At 43.3% G+C, this 13,859-nt stretch overlaps 2 protein-coding genes across 2 annotated transcripts in view; both read right to left on the bottom strand.

The window, feature by feature from the left end:
* The window catches only part of LOC100405404 (ribosome biogenesis protein BMS1 homolog), an 83,680-nt gene that overhangs the window by 54,949 nt on the left and 14,872 nt on the right, over positions 1-13,859 (bottom strand). The gene's annotated exons all lie outside the window — the stretch shown is intronic.
* On the bottom strand, positions 375-1,108 carry LOC100404320 (large ribosomal subunit protein eL13). The gene has a single exon (XM_017978893.4). It carries the CDS (start codon positions 1,055-1,057, stop codon positions 422-424), a length of 636 nt encoding a protein of 211 aa, XP_017834382.1. The 5' UTR covers positions 1,058-1,108; the 3' UTR covers positions 375-421.

The following is a 13,859-nucleotide window of genomic DNA, read 5'->3' as shown; positions in this document are numbered from 1 at the left end:
TATAGCCTGGATCCAGAGTTCAGCAGACCTTGAGACAATGAAAATAAACTTAGTAATAACTATATTTTAATCATCACAGTAATTGATTTGGACAAAAATCAGTTGATGTCAAAACCTTGAAGTGATGCTGCTCTGCCAGTGGACTAGCCATTCTTTCATTCCTTTAGTTTTTTTTTTTTTTTTTTTTTTTTTTGGTAACCTCCCCACAAGAAAACCATTTTAATTCAGTCACTAACCAAGCAAGCAACAGTGCTTTCACAGAAAGTGAGGCATGACCCAGGGCTGGACTGTCTTCCAACAACACCCCAAACCCCTGCTGGAAGTCACAGCCGCCAAGCCCCATCCCAGGCGCAGTTCCCACGAAACACATCACGTGGAGACCCAGCATGACCGCTGATTTATTACAAGTCCCCAGGAGGCCTCAGTTTTTCTTTTCCACGTCCTGCTCTGCAGCTTCCTTGGCTCTTTTTGCCCGTATGCCGAAGAGCCGGGCATTGGCACGGGCCATGCGGAGACTAGCGAAGGCTTTGAAATTCTTCTCCTCCTCAGTGATGACTCGTGCTTTCTCCTTCTTATAGACATTCCGGATGGGCATGACCAGTCCCGTCAGCTGGGTGGCAAGCTTCAGTTCCTCAGCAGAACTGTCGCCCTTCTGCGGGGCCGAGGGCTTCCTGGGGAACAGGATGAGCTTGGAGCGGTACTCCTTCAGCCGCTGCACGTTGGCCTGCAGGGACTCGGTGGACTTATTCCGCCTCCTCGGATCCACAGAAATGCCAATGGTCCGGGCCACCTTCTTGTGAATGCCGGCCACCCTGAGCTCCTCCAGGCTGAAGCCACGGCCGGCGCGCACCTTCGTGTGGTACCGAACCGTGGGGCAGCGCACGATGGGCCGGATGGGCCCCGACGCGGGGCGCGGGGCTATGCGACGCGCCTTGGCTTGCCGGGCCTTGCGTCTACGGATCTTCCGGGCCGGCTGGTTGAACCACGTGGCCACGCGCCGCTGCCAGTCCTTATGGAAGTGGGGCTTTAAGATCATGCCATTCCGGCTGGGTGCCATGGCTGACTACGGCCCTGCGGCTCCCGCGCCGGACAACAGCCGAACCGAAAGGAAGCTCCTTTAGTTTCTTAATAAATTTGCTTTCACTTATAAAAACCCTTATAGTTTGATGAAGAATGAGATACATACCTCATCTCAAAGAATCTTCTCACACACATACTTTATAATTGCAAAAAGAAAATTGGTAATTTTGCAGTGGAGAAATATGGCCAACTCCATCTTAACCAAGTGGCTGAAAGTCACTGCACCAGTAATGGCACAAACCAATGTGAGATGCTTCCTGATGTGATACACTAAAAAGGGCATAGTCTCTTCTGCATGTTACCAACAAAAAGTGGGTAAGCTGAAACTAATAATTAGGGAATGTCAAGCAAACACAAATTCAGGTTGACAGTCTGCAATGAAACATCTGTGTACTCTTCAACAATGTGTTGATCCTAGCTTCTCAGGAGGTTGAGGGCAGAATTGCTTAAGGCCAAGAGTTCCAGATCAGCCTGAGCAACATGATGAGACCCCAACTCTATAAACATTTTTTTTTTTTTTGAGTTGGAGTTTCACTCTTGTTACCCAGGCTGGAGTGCAATGGCGCGATCTCCACTCACCGCAACCTCCTGGGTTCAGGCAATTCTCCTACCTCAGCCTCCTGAGTAGCTGGGATTACAGGCACACGCCACCATGCCCAGCTAATTTTTTGTATTTTTAGTAGAGACAGGTTTTCACCATGTTGATCAGGATGGTCTCGATCTCTTGACCTCCTGATCCACCCGCCTCGGCCTCCCAAAGTGCTGGGATTACAGGCGTGAGCCACTGCACCCGGCCAACAAACATTTTTTTTAAAACGAGCCAGGTGGGGTATCGTGCATCTGTAGTCTCAGCTACTCAGGAGCTAGAGGCAAGAGGACAGTTTGAACACAAAAGATCGAGGCTGCAGTGAGCTGTGATCGTGCTACTGTACTCCAGGCTGGATGACACAGCAAATTCCTTTTCCAAACAACAGCAAGAAGAAACAAAAAAATGGATAGAATAATGACAATAAAAATGGAGAAAAAGTAGGCTGACTGAGGAAATGCTTAGAAAGAACAGCCATACCTCAAAGATATTGTGGATTTGGCTCCAGACCACCATAATAAAGCAAATATTGCTAAAAAACAAGTCACACAATTGGTTTGTTTCCTTGTGAATATAAAGTTACGTTGGCTGGGTGTGATGGCTCATGCCTATAATCCCAGTTCTTTAGAAGATGGAGAGGGGAGGATCACTTGAGTCCAGGAGTTGTGAGATCAACCTGGGCAATATGGGGAGATCCTGTCTCTATTGAAAAAAAGAAGATATGTTTACACTACACTGTAGTCTATTAAGTGTGAAATGGTGTTACGTTTAGGAAACAAGGTATGTACCTTAATTTTAAAACATTTGATGCTGGCTGGGTTTGGTGGCTCATCCCTGTAATCCCAGCACTTTGGAAGACCGAGGCAGTTTGATTGCTTGAGCTCAGGAGTTCAAGAACAGCCTGAACAACATGGCAAAACCCCGGTCTTTTAAAAAAAAAAAGAAGAAGAAAGAAAAAGAAGAAGAAGAAATACTTGATGTCCTTACTTAAAACTCAATTATTTAAAAGACAGAGAAAAATATAAAAATACTTTATTGCTAAAAATGTTAATGATTATCTGAGTTTCAGGGAGTCATAGCCTTTTTGCTGGTGAAGGGTCTTGCCTCGATATTGTTGGCCGCTGCCTGATAAGGGTAGTGGTTGCTGAATATTGGAGTGGTTGTAACAACTTCTTAAAAGAAAACAACAATGAAATTTGCCACATTAACTGACTCTTCCTTCCATGAAATATTTCTCTGCAGCACATGATGTTGTTTGATAGCATTTTACCCATAATGGAACTTCTTTCAAAATTGGAGTCCATCCTCTCAAACCCTGCCACTGTTTTGCTACGTCATCAATATTCTAAATCTTTTGTTGTAGGTTAAACAGTGTTCACAGAATCTTCACCAGGAGTAAAGTCCATCTCACAAAACCACTTTCCAGGCTCTTTCTGGACTGTAGAGTTCTTTCCAGACTACCTGTGGCAGTTCGTTTACATACATAAATACTTACCATTGTGTTACAATTGTCTACAGTATTCCATACAGCAACATGCTGTGCAGGTTTGTAGCCTAGGAGCAATAGGCTGTATCATACAGTGTGTGGCTATATCATCTAGATGTGTGGTAGGCTATACTATCTAGGTTTGTGTAAGTACACTCTCTATGATGTCTGCATAACAATGAAGTTGCCTAACATGTCCCAGCGTGGATCCTTGTCACTAAGCAATGCATAACTGTATGCTGAATCCACAGGTAAATTTAGAAAGCATGGACAACTTCACAATATTATTAGGTGTTCCCTATCTCCACATTTATGTTTCCTTTAATGTCTTTCAATACACTTTTCTTGTTTCTCCATTGAAGGCCTTGTTGGCCAGGCCCAGTGGCTCATGTCTGTAATCCCAACATTTTGGGATTCCAAGGTGGGAGGATCGCTTGAGTCCAAAAGTTCAGGACTAGTCCGGGCAACAAGGTAAAATCCTGTCTCTACAAAAAAAAAAAAAAAAATTAGCTGGGCATGGTGGTATGCACCTGTGGTCCCAGCTACTTAGGGAGGCTGAGGTGGGAGGATCAGTTGAGCCCGGGAAGCAGAGGTTGCAGTGAGCCACACTTGTACTACTGCACTCCAGCCTGGACAACAGAGCAACACCCTGTCTCAAAAAAGTAAAAAATAAAGGCCTTGTTATTGCAAGTTGTTTAAATTCTTTGAATTGTTGTGAGGGAGGTTGTTTTTATTTTGAGACAAGGTCTCATTCTGTTGCCCAGGCTGGAGTGCAGTGGTGTGACCATAGCTCACTACAGCCTTGATCTCCTGCACTCACACCTGAACCATGTTTTCTAAAGATGACTGGTGTGGCCAGGCATAGTGGCTCATGCCCGTAATCCTAGCACTTTGGGAGGCTGAGGTGGGAGGATCACTTGAGCTCAGGAGTTCAAGACCAGCCTGGGCAACATAGTAAGACCTTGTCTCTAAAAAAAATAAATAAATAAAGATGAGGCCAGACATGGTGGCTCATGCCTGTAATCCCAGCCCTTTGGGAGGCCGAGACAGGCAGTCAAGGCTGCAGTGAGAGGAGGTCACGCTGTTGCGCTCCAGCCTGGGTGATGGAGTAAGACCCTGTCTCAAAAAAAAAAATAGAAAATGTTGTCTGCAGACAGATGACTAAAAATAGTCTGAGTATATAGCAAGTTGGTAGATGTAAGATCATGTATACAATCTGTTGCCTTTCTAGGCACCAGTCATCTTTATTTTATTTTATTTTTTGTTGAGTTGGAGTCTCACTCTGTCGCCCATGCTGGAGTGCAGTGGTGCAGTCTCGGTTCACCGCAAACTCCATCTCCCAGGTTCAAGTGATTCTCCTGCCTTAGCCTCCTGAGTAGCTGGGATTACAAGTATGTGCCACCACCCCTGGCTAATTTTTGTATTTTTATTAAAATGGGGTTTCACCAGGCTGGTCTTGAATTCCTGACCAGCCTGGGCATCAGAGTGGGACCCTGTCTCCAAAAATAACATAAAATACAGTAACAAAAAACCCTCAAAATCCAACTTATCTTTGTCTTTTATCAGGAGAATTTAGTCAATTTCACTTCCTGTAATTATTAAAATATCCGGCAGTTTCTTTATTTTTTGGGAGGTGGGGCAGCTTTTATGTGTTCCACACTTACCACTCGTTACTCTTCAGTACTTTATTACCATTTTTTGGTCTGATTGAATTTTGTTTACGATGGTTGGTTTTAATTTTCGACTTTATCTTGTTTACAGGTTTGAAAGTGATAGTGTTTTCCTTGTTTTAGCATTTGTTCATTAAATTTTACCATGCATATTTGTTCACGTGTCTTCAGAAAGACAGAAATATTTGAGAAGAGAAGCCCAAGTGCTGACTGACCTACGTGCTACTTTTCAGTATTATGTTTCTGTCCTTTCTACATGCAACAAGTATTACTCACCAAAGAAATGTTTGTTTAGATTTACCTACATTCTTATCAGTTTCCTCCCAGCACTATTTTGCTCCATTTTTCCCCAACTCAATAAATTATATCTTTACAGACTGGGTACAGTGGCTCACGCCTGTAATCCCAGCACTTTGCAAGGCCAAAGTGGGCAGATCACTTGAAGCCAGGAGTTCAATACCAGCCTGGCCAACATGGCGAAACCCTGTCTCTACTAAAATACAAAAATGAGTGAGGCATGGTGGCATACACCTGTAATCCCAGCTACTCAGGAGCCTGAGGCATGAGAATCGCTTGAACCCAGGAGGCAGAAGTTGCAGTGAGCTGAGATCACACCACTGCACTCCAGCCTGGGCAACAGAGCGAGACTCCATCTCAAAAAAAAAAAGTATCTATGTATCAAGTGACACTTTTTCTTATACTCCAAAACCAATCCAACAAATCCTGTTTGGGGAACACCTTCAACAAACATCTAGAAGCCAAACACTTCACATGACCTCCCTAACTCCCAAGCTAGTGCAGGTGCCATCTCTGTCGTGGGCCACTGCAGGTTTTATTGCTGCCTGCTCCCAGCCTGCCACCCCTGTAACAAACCTTCACATGTACCCCAATGAACCTAAAATAAAAGTCTGAAAAAAAGACCCCAAAGAGCTCTCTAGCTCTCTCTCCATTATGTGAGGATGTAAGAAGAAGTTGGCAGTCTGCAACCTGGAACAGGGCCCTCACCAGAACCTGACCATGCTAGTACCCTGGTCTTGGACTTCTAGCCCCCAGAACGGTGAGATATAAATTTCATTTGTTTGTAACCCAAAAGAAATTAATAAATGAAATGAAATACAAAATTCCTTTAAAATAGTGAAGAGCAGAACACCTGAATGCAAAGGGACCTAACCTCGCTGGGCTTACAGTGGATAGGTACTCACTATTCAACCAAGTGGTTTTGGATTGAGGACTCTTCCTCTAACATCCATGCCTCCGCTCCTCGCTCCAACTTGAAGACCACCCCGGCTTGCTAATGCAACACTCTGAATGAGAAATGACTCAGGACTCACCCAGACTTATAGCTTCAGGGCTTCTGAAGAAAAAAAGGTGCAGTTTTAGGAGCTGTAGTTAATAAGGTCATTTAAACTTTTCACTGGGAGAGGAGAAAAATGTTGTTTCCGGTGACCAAGAAAGGTTACCTAATACCTACAGCCCAGGGTCACCTTTGAACCCTAAATTTCAACCCTAAAATGCATTCATCTCTATAAATGATCACATAAATCAACTGCTTAAAAAATGTTATTTAGCCGGCCAGGCGTGGTGGCTCAAGCCTGTAATCCCAGCACTTTGGGAGGCCGAGGCAGGTGGATCATGAGGTCAACAGATCGAGACCATCCTGGTCAACATGGTGAAACCCCGTCTCTACTAAAAATTACAAAAAATTAGCTGGGCATGGTGGTGCATGCCTGTAATCCCAGCTACTCAGGAGGCTGAGGCAGGAGAATTGCCTGAACCCGGGGGGCGGAGGTTGCAGTGGGCCGAGATCACGCTATTGCACTCCAGCCTGGGTAACAAGAGCAAAACTCCGTCTAAAAAAAAAATGTTATTTAAAAGTATATACAACATAACCCTTACCCACTGAGACAAGGAGGCTGTAGTTCTCCAGCATCACATCCCTGTACAGGGTCCTCTCAACAGGGCCCAGATGCTGCCACTCCTCCTGGGGGAAGTCCACAGTCACATCCTTGAACAACACTGATCCCTGAAAAAGTACATCTATGTTCATTTTACAGTGACTATGACGAACACTATGCAATGTTTCAGATCTAATACTTTGTCATGTTCACTGTTGATACCCAGAGAAAAAAACATCACACAGCATACCTACTCTGTCCTTTATTTGGCATTATATGCTGTGGGAGAACAAATCACAAAAGTACCCTAACCATGTATGAATTTCTTGATTTGTGGGGGAAAAAATCCAAGGTTCCCAATGTTCTGGAGCTGTCTCATGTTCTGAAAATATAAAAACAAATATTTTAAAATGTTGCTCTCAAAGGGTTCATTGTATCATTGAAAGACATAGTTTAAAATATATGCCTGCAATAAGGTTTTGCAGAAGAAATGCAAGAAGTATCTAAAAGATAATGGTCACATGGGGGAAAGTGTTCAATTCTGTTTTGAATAAGAGATTGGGCTACCTTAAGAAAATAACGCCTTGAGTCCTCACACATCAATAATGTATCACGGACCGGTCGCAGTGGCTCACACCTATAAGCCCAGCACATTGAAAGGCTGAAGAGAGCAAGATCACCTGAGGTCAGGAGCTTGAGGCCTGCCTGGCCAACACGGTAAAACCCCATCTCTACAAAAAATACAAAAATTAGCTGGGTGTGGTGGCACACACCTGTAATCCCAGCTACTCAGGAGGCTGAAGTGGGAGAATTGCTTGAACCTGGGAGGCGGAGGTTGCAATGAGCTGAGATCATGCCATTGTACTCCAGCCTGGGAGACAGAGCAAGACTCCATCTCTAATGATAATAATAATAATAAGTAATAATATGGGCCAATAGCAAGGCAAAAAAAAAGGCTGAGGACACTGAAAACACAGGGCACATTAATAAAACTACAAATAGTACTGTTTGTTGGTGAAAGGATAGATCTATATTAAGATACAGATCGATAAGCAAAATCAAGAGCAAGATTATAAATAATTTGGGATGAATTCCCTTCCCTAAATATTTTATCATGAGTTACACATGTACTACAAAGTTGCTTTTTTGTGGGAGTAAACAATGTAAATAGCTATGCTATTTTCTTTAGCATGCTTTTTTTTTTTTTGAGATGGAGTCTCACTCTGTTGCCCAGGCTGGAGTGCAGTGGTGTGAGCTCAGCTCACTGCAACCTCCGCCTCCCAGGTTCAAGTGATTCTCCTGCCTCAGCCTCCTGAGTAGCTAGGATTACAGGCACGCACCACCATGCTGGGCTAATTTTTTTTTTTTTTTTTTTTTTTTTTTTAAGTAGAGACAGGGTTTTACCATGTTGGCCAGGCTGGTCTCAAACTCCTGACCTCAAGTGATCTTCCTGCCTCAGCCTCCCAAAGTGCTGGGATTACAGGCGTGAGCCACCCCCAGCCTCAAGCATGCTGATCTTCTTAAGCACTCCCTAAGGTAAACCTTGAAGCCACCACTTCATGATCACAGCAGGGGATAACAGGGAGCCAATGAAGAGGTAAAGTAAGCACTAGAGTTAGATGTCCAGGTTTACATCTTAGGGGCAATGATTTTAAAGGGCTTTAGAGGAAATGCAGGGCAAAGACCAGAGGGCGAGATGACCATGCATATTCAGGTGACAAGAACAGCAGGAGTCGACAAACAACTCACAGCCAAATCTGGCCTGCCCATTCTGTACAGCCTGGGTGCCAGGAATGGTTGTTACATTTTCTACATTTTTAAATAGGAAAAAATCAAAAGAATATTTTTGGACACATGTATGTAGAAATCATATAAAATTCAAATTTCAGTGTCCATAAAATTTTATTAGGACACAATCATGCATGTTTGACTGTACATCATCTAAGCTGCTTTCATACAATAGCAGGGGTGAGTAGTCACCATAGACTATATGTGGCACTCTCACTGCTGCCCAGCACACTACAAATCACGGGCATGGATTCAGTTATGACTTCACTGTATTTCAAGTGCTAGGCCTAATGCCATCTTGTGACATTTTGTTTTAGCTTTTTATTACCAGTGCATATTGTGTCAAAACAAGAAAAATGGGCTTTGAATGTCAGATTTTTAATGCATAGAGGAAGGTGGGCAGTTTTCTTATCTAATTAGTGGGAATATCTCATTACAGCTTATTTGTGAGTCATATAGATATAGATATAGATATAGATATAGTTTTTTTTTTTTTATTTAGAAAGTCTTGCTCTGTCACCCAGGCTGGAGTGAAGTGGAACAATCATGGCTCACGCAGCCTCAACCTCCCAGGCTCAAGTGATCCTCTCACCTCAACCTCCCAAGTAGCTGGGGTTACAAGCATGTACCACCACACCCGGCTAATATTTTTTACTGTTTATATAGACAGGGTTTCACCATGTTGCCCAGGCTGGTCTGAACTCCTAGGTTCAAGCAATCCGCCCACTTCGGCCTCCCAAAGTGCTGGGATTACAGGTGTGAGCCACTACACAGGCTATTAGCCATATTTTTAAAAAGAGCTCAAATACAGAGACAGAGAATGAAGCAGCAATTACTACAGGTGTTGGAGGGGTGGTGAAGGAAATGGGGAAATACAAGACAAAGGATACTAACTTTTAAATATGTAGGATGAACACCTTTAGAGTTCTAATGTATAACATAAGGACTAAAGTTAATAAAATTCTATTAGGGATTTTTATTAAGTAAATTGTAGCGGCTCTTGTCATAAAAAATGACTATGTGAGATGACATACATTAATCTGCTTCACTACAGTGACCACTTTACTGTTTATGCATCCCATAACACGTTGTAAGCCTCAAAAATACACATTAAATTTATTTTTAAAAATATAATAAAATCATGTTTGTGAACTGATATCGGTAACTGGCAGTACCTATGTGAAACACATTTTCAAAAAGAAAATATGTAAAAGCTCATTGCAATTCAACATTAGCAGATGATGATTTGCAATAGATTTTGATGACACAGAATACTAACGAGAAGAACCCCAATTAGGCAAAATGTTAACCACCCCAAAAGAATTCCACTTTTCTCATTAGTAGATCTATACTGCAAAACACAATAACATAATCATGATTATATTTTTAATTTCATCAACAAAAAATTGGTGGTAGCCTGGGCAATGTGGCAAAACCCCGTCTTCAGAGAAATGTTTTTAAATTAGCATGTCATGGCAGGATGTAGCAGCGTGGTGACATGTGGTCCCAGCTACATAGGAGGCTGAGGTGGAAGAATCATGAGCCCATGAGGTCTAGGCTTCAGTGAGCCATGACTGCACCACTGCACTTCAGCCTGGCGACAGCGTAAAGCCAAAGGCCTCACGTCAGAACAGACAAAAACAAACAAAAAAACTGGTGGAAATTTATTTTGTCTCTTGCTCAGTAAATCCTACATAAGCCCTTGGTTTTATTTCTTGGTCCACAAAGCATAAAATATTAGCTATCTGGCTTTTTTTGTTCTTTTCTTTTTTTCAGACACAGTGCTCTGTGGCCCAGGGTGAGCCACGATCTCGGCTCACTGCAACCTCCGCCTCCCAGTTTCAAGCAATTCTCCTGCCTCAGTCTCCAGAGTAGCTGGGACTACAGGTACATCCCACCACACCCGGCTAACATTTTGTATTTTTAGTGGAGACAAGTTTTCACCATGTTAGCCAGAATGGTCTCGATCTCCTGACCTCATGATCTGCCCACTTTGGCCTCCCAAAGTGCTGGGATTACAGGCGTAAGCCACCATGCATGGCCAGCTCTCTGGCTTTTTATGAAAGATATTAGCTAACTCCTGGAAAGAATTGATCCTACAAAATAAGACTTCAAGAGATATTGGTCCCAAATTCATGGTGCAAAAAGAAAGATGGGGAAATTATCTCCCAGGGTTTCCTTATGAGCCTCCAAGTAAATCCAGATGCCATTTGCAAAGACGGAGAAGTGCAAAGAGGCTGGACAAAAGGTAAGGGTTAGAGGGGTCTCGGACATGTTGTGCTTGAAGTGTCTGTGGAACAGGCAGGCAGGGGTCTTTAGGAGGCAGCCGGATGAGTGGTTCTGAAGCCCCTGAAGAAGCTGAGGACTGGGGAGTCACTGGCATCTTGGTGGCTGCTGAAACCAGCAGTGAATCAGATGGCTCCCAAGGAAAGGCAAAAGTACTAGGGTCAGGTCTGAGGGAAGCCACACAGAAGCCTGGAAAACAGGACACAAAGAATAAGAATAAAATTCTCTGAAACAAAACAAAATTAGCAACCTACACTAAACATAGAGTTCTTCAATTATGGAAAATGAATAAAAAATGAAGTAGAGGGCCGGGCGTGGTAGCTCATGCCTGTAATCCCAGCACTTTGGGAGGCCAAGGCAGGTGGATCATCTGTGTCAGAAGTTCAAGATCAGCCTGACCAACATGGTGAAACCCCATCTCTATCAAATACGAAAAATTAGCCCAGCATGGCAGTGGGCACCTATAATCCCAGCCACTCAGGAGCCTGAGGCAGGAGAAGGAGAACTGCTTGAACCCAGGGGGTGGAGGTTGCAGTGAGCTGAGACTGCACCATTGCACTGCAGCCTGTGCAACGAGAGTGAAACTCCATCTTGAAAAAAAAAGAAAATGAAGTAGAGATACTTTAGGAAAACTGAGGCTAGAACAGTAAGAACTAAGATAAGCGAAACAGCTGAATGTGGGAGAAAAACATCCCAGCAAGAAATGGGAGAAAATCTGTTGTTTGTTTGTTTGTTTTATTTCTTTTCTTTTTGTTTTGTTTTGTTTTGAGACAGGGTCTTGCTCTGCTGGCCACACTGAAGTGCAGTGGCACGATCTTGGCTAACTGCAACCTCTACCTCATGGGTCCAAGCGATTCTCCTGTCTCAGCCTCCCGAGTAGCTGGGACTACAGGAACCCGCCACCATAGCAGATGATTTTTGTATTTTTAGTAGAGACAGGGTTTCACTATGTTGCCTAGGCTGGTCTCGAACTCCTGACCTCAGGTAATCCACCCACCTTCAGCCTCCCAAAGTGCTAGGATTACAAGCATGAGCGACCAGACCCAGCCTATTTGTTTGTTTTAAAGACGGGATATTGCTCTGTCACCAAGGCTGGAGTACAGTGGTGCAATCATAGCTCACTGCAGCCTCGAACTCCCAGGTTCAAGTGATCCTCCCACCTAAGCCTCCTGAGTACTAGAAATACAGGTGCACACCACTACTTCCCATTAATTTTTTTTTTTTTTTTTTTTTGAGACAGTCTTGCTTTGTCACCCAGGCTGGAATGCAGTGGTGTGATCTTAGCTCACTGAAACCTCTGCCTCCCAGGTTCAGGCAATCCTACCATCTCAGCCTCCCAAGTAGCTGGGATTACTGGCACCTACCACCACAACTGGCTAATTTTTGTATTTTTAGTAGAGACGGAGTTTCACCATGTTGACCGAGCTGGTCTGGAGCTCCTGACCTCAAGTATCTGCTGCCTCAGCCTCCCAAAGTGCTAGGATTAAGGAGCGAGCCACCTATGCCTGGCCTTTATTTTTTATTAGTAGAGACAAAGTCTTGAATTCCTGGCCTCAAGCAATCCTCCCACCTCGGCCTTCCAAATCTTGAAAATCTATTTTGATTACAAATTATATTCTTACATATTTGAATAGAAAACTACTTAAAGTAGAACTGACTTCATTTACAAGGAGCTATCAGAAAATAAGAATTCTCACTTGCCAGGCATGGTGGCTCAAGCCTGCAATCCCAGCACTTTGGGAGGCCAAGGCAGGCAGATTACCTGAGGCCAGGAGTTCGAGACCAGCCTGGCCAACATGGTAAAACTCTGTCTCTACTAAAAAAAAAAATACAAAAATTAACCAGGTGTGGTGACACATGCCTTTAATCTTAGCTACTTGAGAGGCTGAGGCAAGAGAATTGCTTGAACCCAAGAGGTGGAGATTGCAGTGAGCTGAGATCGCACCACTGCACTCCAGCCTAGGCAATAGAGTGACACTCCATCTTAGAAAAAAAAAAAAGAGAAATTCTCACCAGTCTGGCCAAAATGGCAAAACCCCATCTCTACTAAAAAAAAACACACAAAAATTAGCCAGGCATGGTGGCACACCTCTGTAATCCCAGCTACTCGAGAGGCTGAGGCAGGAGAATCACTTGAACCTGGGAGGCAGATGTTGCAGTGAGCCGAGATCCCACAACTGCATTCCAGCCTGGGTGACAGAGACTCTGTCTCAAAAAAAAAAGAATTCTCAAAAATTGAAAAACTTGACTACTGAATTGTGAAGCCCCAAATCAAACCTTTCAACTAAAGGCATGAAATACATATTAATATATGTACAATAAGTCCTCATTTAACGTCATTAACAGGTTCTTGGAAATTACAATTAAGCAAAATGATGTATAAGAAAACCAATTTCACCAAAAGCTAGTAGATATAAACAAGAGTTAAGTTCCTATGGCATTTTTCTGGTCAGAAAAATATCACCAAATTTCTAAATAAAGACTCAAAACACTTTAAGCATTGAAATAAAGGTGGGCTACATATACATTTAAGAAAGATTAATAAAAACCAGAATGACAGCCAGCAGCCCTCTGGGGCCCAGCAAGATGGCTGCCCACAGACAAAATAAAAACAAATTTTAAAAATTTAAAAACAAGACATATAATTACCCAATTTTTGGTGAATCAGTGAGTGATAGTGGTCATAGTAGTGATGGGTTAAAATAAGAAATAAGTGTTTCCAAAGCAAAAATCATAAAAGCACCCCCCTAGCCACACAGTTCAAAAACAATCACAGATACGACCAGCTCCGTGAGTACTTTCATGCCACGTCATCTGCTGTTGTGCATTTATATGATTACTGCATACTTTACAGATTTTTATTTTATGATAATTAGTATTTATTCATTAATTCATTTTCTGCCCTGCTTATTCCAGATCAGGGTCTCATGGCCAGAACCTCTCATGGCAGCTCAAAGCACAAGACAGAAACCCACCCTGGACAGAACACCATCCCATCGCAAGGCACAGTCACACACCCGCCCACACTCACTCAAAGTGGGAAAACCTAGACACACCAATTAGCCTAA

This window comes from Callithrix jacchus, chromosome 12, assembly GCF_049354715.1.
Source record: "Callithrix jacchus isolate 240 chromosome 12, calJac240_pri, whole genome shotgun sequence".
Lineage (NCBI taxonomy): Eukaryota > Metazoa > Chordata > Mammalia > Primates > Cebidae > Callithrix > Callithrix jacchus.
The sequence above is the reverse complement of the archived record's forward strand: the minus strand, read 5'-3'. Positions and strand labels throughout refer to the sequence as shown.